This window comes from Neolamprologus brichardi, chromosome 3 (assembly GCF_056152115.1).
Source record: "Neolamprologus brichardi isolate AB-2024 chromosome 3, ASM5615211v1, whole genome shotgun sequence".
NCBI classification, from domain to species: Eukaryota; Metazoa; Chordata; class Actinopteri; order Cichliformes; family Cichlidae; genus Neolamprologus; species Neolamprologus brichardi.
Genome location: NC_142106.1, coordinates 37,336,827 through 37,350,864, shown reverse-complemented (window position 1 = coordinate 37,350,864; position 14,038 = coordinate 37,336,827). Strand labels below are relative to the sequence as shown.

General features: G+C 40.2%; 1 protein-coding gene across 5 annotated transcripts in view; it reads left to right on the top strand.

The window, feature by feature from the left end:
- elavl2 (ELAV like RNA binding protein 2) overlaps nt 1–13,774 on the top strand; it is a 31,160-nt gene extending 17,386 nt beyond the window's left edge. For all 5 annotated transcript variants that reach the window (XM_006806264.3, XM_006806265.3, XM_006806262.3 and 2 more), the window contains 5 exons: nt 4,215–4,318; nt 6,462–6,615; nt 8,426–8,651; nt 9,215–9,253; nt 11,051–13,774. In XM_006806264.3, the coding sequence (XP_006806327.1) occupies nt 4,215–4,318; nt 6,462–6,615; nt 8,426–8,651; nt 9,215–9,253; nt 11,051–11,381 (854 nt within the window). In that variant the 3' untranslated portion in view covers nt 11,382–13,774. The remainder of the gene's footprint in view (nt 1–4,214; nt 4,319–6,461; nt 6,616–8,425; nt 8,652–9,214; nt 9,254–11,050) is intronic.
- Nucleotides 13,775–14,038: the final 264 nt, after the last annotated feature.

Below are 14,038 nucleotides of genomic sequence, written 5' to 3'. Positions count from 1 at the left end.
TGATGAAAAATTATTTAGTCTTGCCTGGGATAAATGCCCTTGTGTAGCCATGCATAAAATAAATGTATTTAATAATGTGTGAAATGGGTTGCGTTGACTTGACAAGTGATCCCTGTTTAAAATCAGTGTACAGCACAGCCTACTTGGGTGATTGAACATAAACAACATTTGATAGGTTGCATATTTAGGCGAGCTAGTGTGAACGCAACACTCAAACTAATTTCCGAGCGAGGCACTAAATGAAACGTGTTGTTTGAAATCAGCCTGCCCCTGTGTGAGAACGAGTTAAGTACTACGAGGTCCTGATTCATGCATGCCGCAGCTGAAATGTAGGATTTGATTCAGGAAACGATAGAAGCGCTCTGTGGATGAGTTTTTTTTGGGTGACAAGACATGAACCTGTATGTTGCCTCGTTTTTTCTTTTAGTATGGGTAACTTTCACTTCAAACAAGACGTAAATAGACGTTCGTCTTGATCCAGGTGCTTTGAGCTTGATGATTTGCGCTCTTAAATGTTGGTTTTATACCTTTTCCACTAGATTGTTTTGTGTGTGTGTGTGTGTGAAATATTTTGTACAAATAGACGTTCTGTGTCCATTAAGTACACTGAATCCTTGCATATAGTTTGACTTTTGACGTTAAAAGATAACAGAACTTGATTTCTCTGAACAGACTAAAGTGCCTCTTCCAAACTTTTGACATGCTTATTAGACTCTGTTCAAAGAAGTCATGCCATTAGTTAATGCTGTGATTTTTAAATATGGTCAGTTTACCTTTAAAACACTAATTAGCACAGCCTTTTCAGGTAGCTGTAATTAAACAATTAAAACCCTTGCTTGATCCAGCCTTGCTTCATTTTTAAACACGTAAAACAGCTGAGTGATCATCTGCAGAGCAAGGATTTCCAATGATTTCGAGTCAGAGTGCAAAGCAGCACAGCTGGATGATTGTCTGATGGTGTTCTAGTCTTTGTCCTCCTTAGACCTCAGTGTAATATTCAGTACTTTTCACAACATTTACTACAGAGATTTAAAAACATGTTATTAAAGGAAATGTGTTGCACCAGCTCGAGTTGTATTTATGGATTTAGGTTGCTGAGGGAGTTCAACACGGTACTGTGCCGGGACTTTTTACATGTTTATCCTGAAGTAAACACTACATGCATTTAACCATAGCATGTACAGGTGTATCTTGGAGAGATTTATTTTTCTTCTATGGTGGGACTCGACTGAGATGGAAGCACGGTGACTCACTTGTGGTTCTCAGTTTTCCTCAAGCACAATGTGAGGCAGAGCCTTTCTATGGAACCAGCTCCCATTTTGGATTCAGGAGACACGCTCCCTCTCTCTGCTTTTAAGATTGGGCTTCAAACTTTCCTTTTTCATAAAACTTTCAGTTAAGGATGTTTCATTTGACCCTGAACCATTGCATCCATAGTTAAGCTGCTATAGGTTCAGGCTGCTGGGGGATTTCTCACGATGCACTCAGTGTTTCTCCTTCACCCGCCTCTCTTCACTCCCTCTGCGTTTACATGACACTACTTTGTCTTCCTTCTCCAGTGCTTGTTGTGCTCGTCTCTCTGTGCTGTGTGGTTCTCTCCTCTCCTTTCCAATCTCCCTTTAACTGGTTTCTCCCAGCTTTTCCACCCTACCATCATCAGGTTTTGGCTCATAGGGAACTGCATGCTTGTTAGGATTCTCACTCTTTAACATTGCAGGGTTTTTACCTTGAAACACAAAGTGTTTTGAGGCGACCGTTGTGATTGTCGCTATGAATAAAACTGAGTGACAGTTGCAGCAGGCTCTTTAGTGAATCAGTGCTTAGATGAAGTCTGTTGCTGCAAACTCTAAAAGATCAGTGTGGCTATTTTGTAATTATATTTATTTTTGTTGAAGTTGAAATGCAGCCAGCTGGAGACGGTGAATTCTTGGCTCTCCAGCTGGCAGAAGATGCATGTCAAAGAGCATGCTTAAGGAAGGTAAATTATAGGTAACTGTGTGCATTTGCATAAACAGCCCTGCCTTAAGCAAATTAAAGCTCTGAAAAGGGCATTAATCCCCACTGTTGAGCTCTAGTTTCTATCAATGCACAAGTTAAATTTAATATAGAAGCTGCACTTTTGATTTGAAAATAAGCTTTTAAAGTAGTGCTTTTTATCCTTTTAAGGGAGCTTGAATTGCTGCTTAATAAAATGCCCTTAATGCTATTCAGAACCTCGGTTGTTTCTCAGGAATGATTCTCGGTTTCAGCTCTGCATAAAACCGTATCCCCTCCAGACTCTGTTTCTTTTGTCTCTCCCTTGGCCCTTTGGCAATGGATTTAAGCCAGCCTACATCTGTGTGCTGCTGCTACATCAGATGTTGAGTAATCACCAGAGAGAGATGCATGCTTCCTCTTTGCTTTAAATGTTCACGCTTTGGCTGCTGCTGCAGAAAGCAGCTTAGTCTGTGTCATTTTCCTCCCACTATGGATAGCAGTAGGTCTGTACTGGAAGCTGGGTGCAGCTCTCTGAAAGTGCTTCTCAGCATGTCTCTGCTGCTCCTTTAATGACAGCTGAAAGCCAACAAGTTGTTTGTTAAAGGGCCTCTTGTCTTTACAGTGGATGCGATGGATGTTAGACACTCCATAGGAAAGTGTCACAGACGCTTTGCATGCTCGTATAGAGCGTCTGTAGGGGAACATTGTACAGCAAGCATTTTGCCCTCAGGGCTCAAGTAGATGTTTCATTTCACCAGCTCATTTCAAAGACTTGGCATATTTCTCCTGGCGATAATGTTCCCTGACCTGGAGGTGAAATTAAGTTTATGAACTTTGTGAGTCACTGCTTGTTCTGCTGTGATCAAGCAGTGAGATGGATTAAAGCGGTATGGGAGTATATAGGGAGCTCAGCTGCATAGAAAAGCAGTCTCGAGATATTTCGTAGTTGGATGTTTAATTATTGTAAACAAAATTTAGTGTGCTCTGAGTTACAGTTCAGCCTGTTTAGGTGCAACACAGAAACCCAAAGATCAGGGACATTTATCACTTGAAAATGCATTTATTATTAAATCGTTATGCTTGATTATATGAAGAAATATCTTAATATCATAACAGTAATAATCCTATAATTAACCAGCAGTGGGATTTCAGTCTTTGAACTGTGCAGAGTAGTAAGGAATTGGTTCATATGAATGGCCTTTTCTTAGCTATACACTGTAGCAATGCATCAACAAGGACAACTTACTGGTGCAAGAAAGCTTCACCAGATAGATGCTGAGATAGACGTGTCCATTCTCATTACAAAATACTTGCATGAATGCGGACAGTAATTTAATATTTAAAATTTAAATAGACAGATTACTTTAAATTCAGCGTATCACCTGTGCAGTGGTGCACAGATGTGACGGTGTCTGTTACAGTATTGTGCAGTAGACATGAATGTCTCAATGAGAGCTTTTTTGGGCATGAGGAAAAATTGTATATGTATTTGGCAGTTTGAAGCATGGAGTGAGTTAATATATCACTGAAAGAATAGAAAGTCTAGTTTTACGTGCATTTAATTAAGGGCACCCGAGAGATGGAGAAAAGTCTATATTGAAGAGAAAAAAAATCTGCTACGGCAGGAAGAACTTCTGCCGCAATCATTGCTTTAATATATCTAATCAAAGTGCAGGTTAATGGTGTCATGAGCCTCACTGTCAGAGATTTAAATAATTTTTAATTTCCCAAAACTTTCCGATACTATTCAGCGTGTTTATATATGTGCTGCATTAATATGGTGAAACTGCTCGAGATGGTGAACTTGACCGGCAGTGAAATTGCAGAGAAACCCAGGATGTGGGTGGAGGAAATTGAATTGCCTCTGTGCACATAGTGAGTGGGTGTCAATCTATTGTACATTTTAGAGATAAACTGCAGCGGGAGGGGAAGACATTGAGCCTCGGCTACTTCGCTCTGTCGTAGATGAGTTGGTGTGAAAGCAGAGCAATTGCTTGTCATTTTTAATTTAAAACCTGTTTGTCAAAGAGCGTGTTTAGTTTGTTTACAACCTGTGGTAAATTTCCTGAGATTTGTAGGAAATGGTTTGACCTCTGTGCTGTGCCAGATATGAGATTGTTTGGGGAGGGGGTAAAACCACATTTATGCTAATTCTGCTGATTCTAAAAAGACCTGTTTTTGCACACATTTGTCTTGAGTTTCATGTCACATTAATTTTATTTATATTGTGATTGCAGGGCAGAGCCTAGGCTATGGATTTGTGAATTATGTGGACCCAAAGGATGCAGAAAAGGCCATCAATACCTTAAATGGCTTGAGACTTCAGACCAAAACCATCAAGGTAAGACATCATATGTTATCCTTTTTGACAGGTTTGAAAAAATAAATAAAAATGTCTTACCGGTTATATCTGGCTCTGTAGGTTGGAGTCGAGACATAATGAGGCTGGAGCAGTGTGGGGTGTAAAGGGAGCCTATTGTTAATCTGGGCACAGGCGGCTTTGCTTGGGCCTCTAGTAGAGCAGAACTGTTTCTATGGTTGCATGTGCTGTAGCACTGCTGTATGCCTTTACAGGGAGGTGGCTGCCATTAGCATTCATCAGGCAATGTAGCACTCAATGTGCTGGTGGAAAAACTCATTTGCTTCATATAGTGCTGCAGGATTTGTGGATGGTGGAGTCAGATTATTAGATGTGATACTTTTTTTTTTTTACTTTTTTTTGTGCTGGCCTTACGAGGAGCTAGCCTTCTCATATCAGGCAGAAAGCTATTAGAGAATTTCTGTGGGCAAAAACACATTTTGTAATAGAAAATTGATGTTTGAATAGCACCAAATTTGTAAGCTGTACGCTTGATTATTTCTGTTTTTAACACTTCAATATTGTGCAGATGTGGCATGTCATGACAGCAGAAGATGTAGTGTTGTGAGCCATACCGCTTCAATTCCACAAATCGGAGCCCATCTTTCTCTCATGTCGCTGCCTGTCTCAGTTCATACCCCTGAAAGTAGAACATGGTAACATTGCCTTATGCATCACACATCCAAAACTCTCCAGCTGCCCTGTCAGAAGTGCAAATAAACCCAGTGAAGTGGAGGAATATACTTTGCAAATATTAGCATTAAATAAAGTGTGAAGGTTAGACTATGGAGGAGGCTGGGTAGGGGGCTTTAGCTTTTACTGTTATCAGTCTACTCTTCACCGGTGGTACACGGCAGATTTTGAGGTGTGGTCACTTGACCTTTATTTATTCCCATAAAATCATGACAGAGGAGTAGAGATGAGTGTGACGCTAGGGGGAACACACTCACACACTCTGTTCTTTCTTTGTCTGATTCTCTCAATTCTCTTCCACAAAACCATCCTCCAACTCTTATCACATCAGCTCTGAAAATTTCGGCTTCTTTGGTTCCTGCAGATTATCAGACAAATCTCGACATAACCGAAAATGAGATGGTGCATGGAGAAAAATGAATTTGACTGCTGAGGGGTGTAATGATGTATTGATCCACATGACCTGGTAGAGGATTATTGAGTCTACCTCTCTTTGCTATTACTTTTCTGGATGGATGTTTGTTTGCACCCCATATTTATTCTAGGCTGTTGCTGGAGATTTTTCTGATATAATCTGAATTCAGAGGCAACAAAACCTCTAGAGTAGTTCAGATGAAGGTAAAGAGGCAGTCACATTGCTGTGTAGAGCGATTTTTAACACTTTGGTATTTTTTTTTTTTTAATTTTTGTTTTATTTTGAAAGATGAGCTTTCTTGATGGGCCTGACGTTTAAATTGTCAGGATTTTGAGTTGAGGGACAAAATGTGACAGGTTAAACTCTTTGTGGACAGGCTGGTTTGTCAGTGTCCAATTAATAATAATAAAATGTTTTAGTGTTTAGGTTTGCACAGCAGCAGAAACTGGCAATGCACCACCCTAATGTTGCTAAAACCCAACTGCTAACACTTACATCCTTTATATTAACTAATATGTTGCAAACGCATCGAGTCACTGCAGTTTGTGTACACCACTTTTCTTGCAAAGCCCTGATTTCCTTTCACCTGCATTAATGGGGTCCCTCGGGTTAAGGATGGGAAAAGTTGAGCTCATTTTGGGACATTTTCAAACATAGCCGACGGTCTGTACTGGATGTCTGGTTTGTGGTCTCACTGTGTTATCACGTGACGGTTAAAGTTGGAATACAGATGGTTTTACAAACACTGGCGGGCTTGATGTCTGCTGGCTATAATGTTAGGTGATGCCATACACAGTAATGTAGTCTACAGAAGACGGTGTATTTAGTTTATCATGTGATGCAGTTCTGTGTGTGGCCTGCAAGTTCACTCACACGTGAGTTAGTTTATATTCTCTCTGCTATGAATGGGATACAGCATCTGTTTGGAGATAAGAATCAAAGGTGATGGATGGCCTAACCTGCTTGTGCGTAAACTGGCTGTAATATACTGAGATCGTCAACTGTTTCCACTTGTAGGTTTCCTATGCGCGTCCAAGCTCCGCCTCCATCAGAGATGCAAATTTATACGTCAGTGGCCTGCCAAAAACTATGACTCAGAAGGAACTGGAGCAGCTCTTCTCACAGTATGGACGCATTATTACCTCACGCATTCTGGTGGACCAGGTGACTGGTGAGTACAGCATGACAGCTTTCCCTCATTTTTGTTCCATCTTCACTCTGTCACGCCCATCCTCCCATTTCCCTCCTGACTGCCAGCAAAATGACACAACCAGGACTGAGAAATGCATCAGAGGTGTTGCTACGAGGTTCCCAAAAATGCAATTTTCCACAAGACGTGCTCATAAATATGCATAGATGGAATATAAAATTGAGTATAAAGTAGCAGGACTCGATGCGTCATAATTTCTCCCTCCTGCCTGCACTTACACCCTTTTCTCTTTCCATCCCCAAGGTGTACATGCGATGCCTGTTTTATGGCAAGAAATGAAATGCATTTAGAGCAGTTATATTCTCCATTCCTCAGCTGTCAAGCAGAAGCCTTATGAAACACTGATAAACAGAATCTTTCACTGGGACATTTCCCAGTGGTTCTGTCCCACTGCTGAAGCTTATTCATTCTGGCGTGTGTTATGGGAATGGCTGTTTTCATAGTTTTCAAACATAGAACCACTTGTTCCTTGAGGATTCAATGGTCTTACCTTAGTATTAATAACCCAGCTCAGTCTTTCAAACACCAAAGCAGGATTGCAACCTGCAACTTTTTTATGTATAGAAATAATAGAAATGTGTTAATGAGCTAAAAATGTAAAAGTAGCAAAATGTGCAGCAAAAACGTCTTACACTAATGACATGGGAGGCTGGCCTGATTGACCAATACTGGCAAAGACTGCGCTCATTGGCAGGCAGCAGTCACATATGTGACCGAGGGGAATGACATGCACTGGTGTCCCAACAGGGCATGAAGAGGGTAAATAAGTCGAAGCAGCAAGTCAAGAGTGATGCAGCCCACTTAAAAGCCATTAAATCACATGGAGCCTACCTCAACTTAAGTCCTCTCTAATCAATGTACAGGCGAAAGTGTTATTAAACAAATTAATTTTGCTGTCGCCCATAAATTGCTAATGCTAATCAACCATATGTACGATTAAGGCCGATGTGTGACTCACCTGCCACTGTGACACAAACTTCAGTATAAGTGCAGTAAGTTTAGGTCAGACCGTCACAAACTAACCAGCTGATATTACCAGTTTTTATTTAAATTTATTTATGTAAATACATAACTGTACATACTTGAGTGATTTCACACTGCATTTTATTACTATGGCCCACCTGCAGCACATTTGCAACCCAACAGAGGGCCCCGACCCACACTTTGGGAATCACTGAGTTAAACGAATAACTAAATATGAATAATTAGCTTGTGTCTCTAGAGTGTGTCAAAGGCCAAGTACCTGCATCATCAGTTTTTCTACATCTGTGCTAACATAATGTAGCTTTTTCCTAATGTTCAGCCGCTAATAACAGACAGTAAGATGTCACTTTACAGAGAAATTACAGCTGTTAAACTGCTACCAGCCTATTATATATAAAGTTTACTTCATAGATGTCCATAAATACCTGTCACTGCTGATGTATGTCCTCCTCCTGTGTGTGTATGTTGTGTTATTTAATGAATTTCCAGACGTGGAACGCACTTCACTGTCAATACATACAAATATAAAAAAGCAAATGTTTGTGGTCACGCATGCTGTAAGGTCATGCTTTTAAAAACTGGAGTAAGAAATTACTTTACAGTGTAGTGACAGACCTTGAAAGCAGTTCACTGTACTACTGGGTAAAATGGTAAAAGTCATATTGAAGGGGAATAAAAAGGCATATCAGCATTAAATGAGTCTACTTAAAAGGCTGATCATTAGTTCATGTTTTGACAGTCAGGTGAAGCTCAGTATGACTAATCTTGAGTTACTGCGCTCTCTCAGGTGTTTCCAGAGGAGTTGGCTTCATTCGTTTTGACCGGCGAGTTGAGGCTGAGGAGGCCATCAAGGGTCTGAACTGTCAGAAGCCGCCTGGCGCCACCGAACCCATTACAGTCAAGTTTGCAAACAACCCGAGCCAAAAGACCAGCCAGGCGCTGCTGTCCCAGCTCTATCAGTCACCCAATCGAAGGTACCCAGGACCCCTCGCACAGCAGGCACAACGCTTCAGGTAAAAGGGGCACACCAAAAAAGTATAATACTGCTAGTGAAGCTGATTTTGTTGACCCTCTGAGGTTTTTGGATATTAGCATTTAAATTGTCTCACTGGCAGTATTGTGAAAATATTCTGTGTCGGAGCTCGTCGGTACTCTGGGCAGAATATATCATCCCCATTATTACATTCTTGACTTTGCGGCATGTTGCAGACGTAGGCCTACCACACAATCGGGTTTAAGCAGATTTTTGGCAAATGTGGAAATGAGATGAGCAATGAATGAACAAATTGTGCAAGTTAGTCCAAAAAATGTGTTAATTTTCAGTGTGCTGATTGATGTCAGTGGTTGTTAAAGCTGCCACCCTGTCAGCCTAATTGACCCTTTTCTGCATGAACTGCAAGTCTCCTGTTGGCTGTGTTGTGAAGGATGACTGGGAAAATTTAAGTGGAACAGCAGACTTTAATCGCGGTATCAGACCCATTACTCATCTTTGTCATCCTGTCAAAACTCATCAGCTTCCTGAAAAGTTTCTTTCTTATAAAATTAATTTGTCTGTTGGTGTTTTGCTTTTTTTAAGGTTGGACAATCTGCTGAACATGGCCTACGGAGTCAAAAGGTAAATTGACTTTCTGTTTTAGATTCTGTAGTCTGCCTTAATTGATCCTTGAGGGAAATTCTGAGCTAACGCGAGGGAGCTGATGGGATACATTTTGTTGTTTATTTCCTATGAGCTCTATGGCAGCATTGTGTAGGTAGTTAACACTGCATAAAGTGGCACTGATTCAATATGAGACTGCTGCTCAAAGCAAATGCTTTTCTGTGCATCCACAACAAATATACACACAATTCAGTTGGTGTGGGTGAATCAGGGTGTTTGTCTTCACAGTAAGTCATGATGTAAATATTGAACAGCTGCTGCAGATGCCTAAAGGCAGACCTGTGTATGCTGAGAGCATAGACTGGAGGGGCAGGGGCTCTCCATTGTGTTAGACCAGCGGAGGATGTCAAAAACTACCTGCTAAATTTATCTGATTTAAGTCGCTCTTACTGCCTGATGTGGCATCGTTTCTGGTTTGGTTTACAATTTCTAATGCATAAATAACATGACCGCATTGTCTGTAGGTTGCTAACCGGGTCGATATCTCTTAATCTAATTGAGTATTTAGTACGTTAATACTGAAGAGCAGCATGTTGTCTGCTCAGCTGCCATGTTGGAGAATCTGAAGTGCAGTTCGTGGCGGTCGTGTGGTGACTCTTTATGGTTTGAACAAGGCAGAGTCTCTGTATCTGAGGGGACACTGAGGTGACTGTTTTAGTGGCCATGCTCAGTGTTTAACATAAACGGGTTTAGGTATTTGTCCTTTAAACTTGTTCTCTGAAATAAGGAAACTGTATAAAATCAGCTGCTGGTGATGCAGTGGAGCACTTTAATCTAGAGCTAATGTCACAACATGTGATAGATTAAAGCACTGTCTACGCCGCTTGTCTACATAACAAAGGGCAGACTCTTACAATCTTACTCGCTATTGCACAAAATTGCACGTTTGTATTTTGAGCTTTGCACTCTTACCTTGATCTATTATGGACAGGCCTGTCCTGTTTTAAACTTTGTTGCGTCAGACGTCTTTCAGGATTCGCCGGGATACCAGTTTGTCTCAGTTCAGTTTTATAAGAATGTCTTCCTCGTGCGTGATTGAAGTCCAGTTGCCTGAAAGCTCAAAGAGCCATCACCAGCAGCAATAGACGTGCGATTTCTCCTCTGCCGTGCTCGTTGGCTGACGTCTTGGTTGCCAAATTTCTCCGTGGGTCCTTGATGCTGGGAGCACACCTGTCATAGTGGATGTTCCCTGAGAGGCCAAGTGGAGCAGCTAATCTTGTGTGACACCTGCTGCAATAATTCATAGGCTTTTCATGCACTTTGAATTTTGTTTCTTAAATCTGCAAAAGCACACTTACCGAAGGCCAGAGCCTTTCTGTGCCTCGTTATTATGCTCTTGGCAACTGCCGCATTTATATAGAATTTATTTCCCTTTATAATTTGCCAGTTTTTGATTTGGAGAAAATAATTTTCTTTGCAGTCGTGAAGCTACAAACTAAATGTGTGGGGAGTAGCTCGAGGACTGAATCTGCATTTATTCTGAGGGTTGCTGCTCAGGTGACTTGCTGCAGAAGATGAAGGAAGTGTGTTTTGTGAAAAATCTGATTATGTAATTCCTGAAATGAAAGAATGGCACTAGCACCATATGGCCATAGAAGCATCCATGGCTCACGATGTGTGGGTAGAGCTGATCCCTGCAGAGACTTGTCACACTCTGTTAGGCTTGTTGGTACGATCTCCTGTCTTATAAAATGGCCCGTTTTGTGCTCATTTTGGCTCTTGCCTTGAACCATGTTACTTTTTGTGTTTTAACAGCAGGTTCTCCCCGATGGCCATTGACGGGGTGACCAGCTTGGCTGGCATCAACATCCCGGGGCACGCGGGCACTGGCTGGTGCATCTTCGTCTACAACCTGGCTCCGGACGCAGATGAAAGCATCCTTTGGCAGATGTTCGGGCCGTTTGGTGCTGTCACAAACGTCAAGGTTATCCGCGACTTTAACACAAACAAGTGCAAAGGATTTGGTTTTGTCACCATGACTAATTACGACGAGGCAGCTGTGGCCATCGCCAGCTTGAATGGATACCGCCTTGGGGACAGAGTTCTGCAAGTGTCATTCAAAACCAACAAAACACACAAAGCCTGAAACTCAGATTGTTTCTAGAAAACTCACCAGAAAATGGAAACAGAAAATGGAAGCGTATTGACCGTAACTTTCTACATTAGTAACAAGAGCTTTGTAAATCAGTGTTGCGAAGAAAAACGATATTTAGCGTCCAACAATGTGATCTCTTTTTTTTTTCCTTCTCTTTTTTCCCATTGCTACACTTTGAATCTTCTCTATACTTTAAAACAGAAAAATACCTGCAGGTCTTGATGCCTGTCATGTTGACTTCTCTTGCTGTCTTTACAGATGGACCATCTAAAATGTTACTCTAGGTTTTGTCATTTTGTTGCACATCTGCTTTGAAACAGTAAGTCTTGTAAGGTTATGTGTAGTGATTTTTCTTTGTACTTCTGTGTCCTGATTTGCCACACGTGCGTTTATGCCTTCGGTGGTTAGCAAGTACTTGCGTTGAACTATTTGCGGTTCTGTTAATTTTGTAAGTATTCTGTTTCCTGTAATATCAGTTGGTTATTGGTTGGCTGCATAATGTTGCTTATTGTACAATTAACAGATAAAAAGACAAAAAAAAAGATTCTTAAAGCAGTACCTTGCCAAAGAGCTAAGAACCTCTTTGATGTGGGTTTAAAAGCATCTATTTTTATAAAAAGAAAAATTTGGAGAAACTTTTTACTGGACCTGGAACAAAATATTTTGACTTGGATACTTTGAGAAATATCTTCATATGACACCTTGTGAGCTTTTGAACTTTACAAGAAAGTTTGCAGTGGTTGAAATTTCTGGAGAGATTTATGATGTAAAAGATACCTTTTGAGATCTTTGTATTACCTTTAGATTATAGAATCAGTGGCAGTGCTGGTTTCATTTGTAAAATCATCTGTGGGTCCCCCCCTCCCCTCGGTCGTCTGGTCGTTACGGCTAGCGACTCGCTTTCCGGTCTGATTTGGAAACGGACAAAACTTCAAAGGTTGATCTGCAAAAAGTGCATGAAAAATTAAAAACATGGAGATATCATAAAGGTAAATGGGGGATTTAAAAAAAGGGAAAAAAGAAAAATCAGTTCTTCCTCTAAGATTCCCTTCAGATGGAGCTCATGGTGTTTTGTGGTGTATCTACAATATCATTAGACTGATTTTTGTCTTAATATCAACCGATGAGGGTTTTTACATACTTTGTATGAAAGATTGAAGACAAGCCAGTGAAGGCAGCAGGATCAAAAAACAACTAGCGTGACAAATAGAAGGGTTCCTCCTGAGCTTTGAGCTGTGTAAATAAGTCCTTTTTTATGTTGAGTACTTGGCAGACTTTGGTTTTCGTTTGGACTTCATTGAAAAGTGTGATTATTATATACAACTTGATTTTTCTTTTCAGGACTGTGTAAGGTCTTTTTTTGTTTTTGGATCTTTATTTTCAGTTTCTCTTCAGTTAGAAATACTTGAGTTGTCGTCCTATGGACTAGCATTAGTGCATCAGATTTGTTGGTTGTTAGGTCTGTAGATAGTCTTGCTTCGTTAAAAAAAAAAAGGTATTAAGAAACTATAGACATTTGTTTTGTTTTGGGTTTTTTTTATATATAAACATTATAGATATATATTTATGTGGTAAAGAATGGATATAAACCACAGTTTTGAACTATTTGATTACTTTTTTCATACTCATATCTCTATATATAAATATATACGTAATGCATATAACCTGTCTTTAAAATCGTAAAAAGGTGTATATTGCTTTATTCACTTTGGGGAAGGGCGGTGAAGCAGTTCCATTAACAATAGCAAAGTTGGTTGCAGAAGTTTGTCAACATCTAGCTCATCTCGAACACACGACTGGAGGCTGGTTGAGCCTTAGATGCACTGAATACTGCACCTGCATCCTGCTTGGTATTTCAACCGATTATTAGTCATGCTTCCCCTTAAACGAGCAGTGTGCTATGCATTATATAATTATCTTTGCAACTGCTTTTTCTTGTTTATCTATTCCTTCTTTGTGTTACTTGTACAAGTTAAACTTTAAGTCTAGATGAGTTGTGATACTTGCTGCTGTAGGGAAGAGACAACATTTGTCATGCCTGACCTGCCACTGCTGAGAATAAGTTTTGTTTTTCCTTTATGTAACCGCTTGATGATCTTTATTTATTTTTTTTCCTTTTTTTTTTTTTTTTTTTTTTTGATCTTGGGAAATTGTGCTGCAGGTCTGGCATGAGGAAATGTTTCCTCCCATCCCTCTTTTCTCAATTCTTAATATGAGAGTGATTATTTATTTGAAGTTGTATAGTCTGACTTGGTTCACAGCATTTTTGGAATAGAATCTTTTTGTTAAGTATTTAAAAGGATGTACATGTTCTTTACTTTGTGTTTGGATACTTTTGGATTTATTTTTTTTTCCATGTTCAGTACATCAATAAATAAGTTGAAGGGCAATGAAGCTTTGTGATTGGATCATTCCTGTTTCCTGTCTGACAGGAAACTGAGTTTTACTCACTACATGCCAAAATGTTTAGTTTTAAACTGTTGTACTTTAAGCTGGAAACGACCCCCATTAACTAGCCAGTCTAATTGCTTTGCTTTTCACTTGACAGTTGCTCAAATGCTTCAGTACTTAGGCTTCCTTAAAAAAAAGCAATATGGAGTTTTTAACTTTGTTTAAATGATATGATGCACGTCCCTGCTGATGGGCAG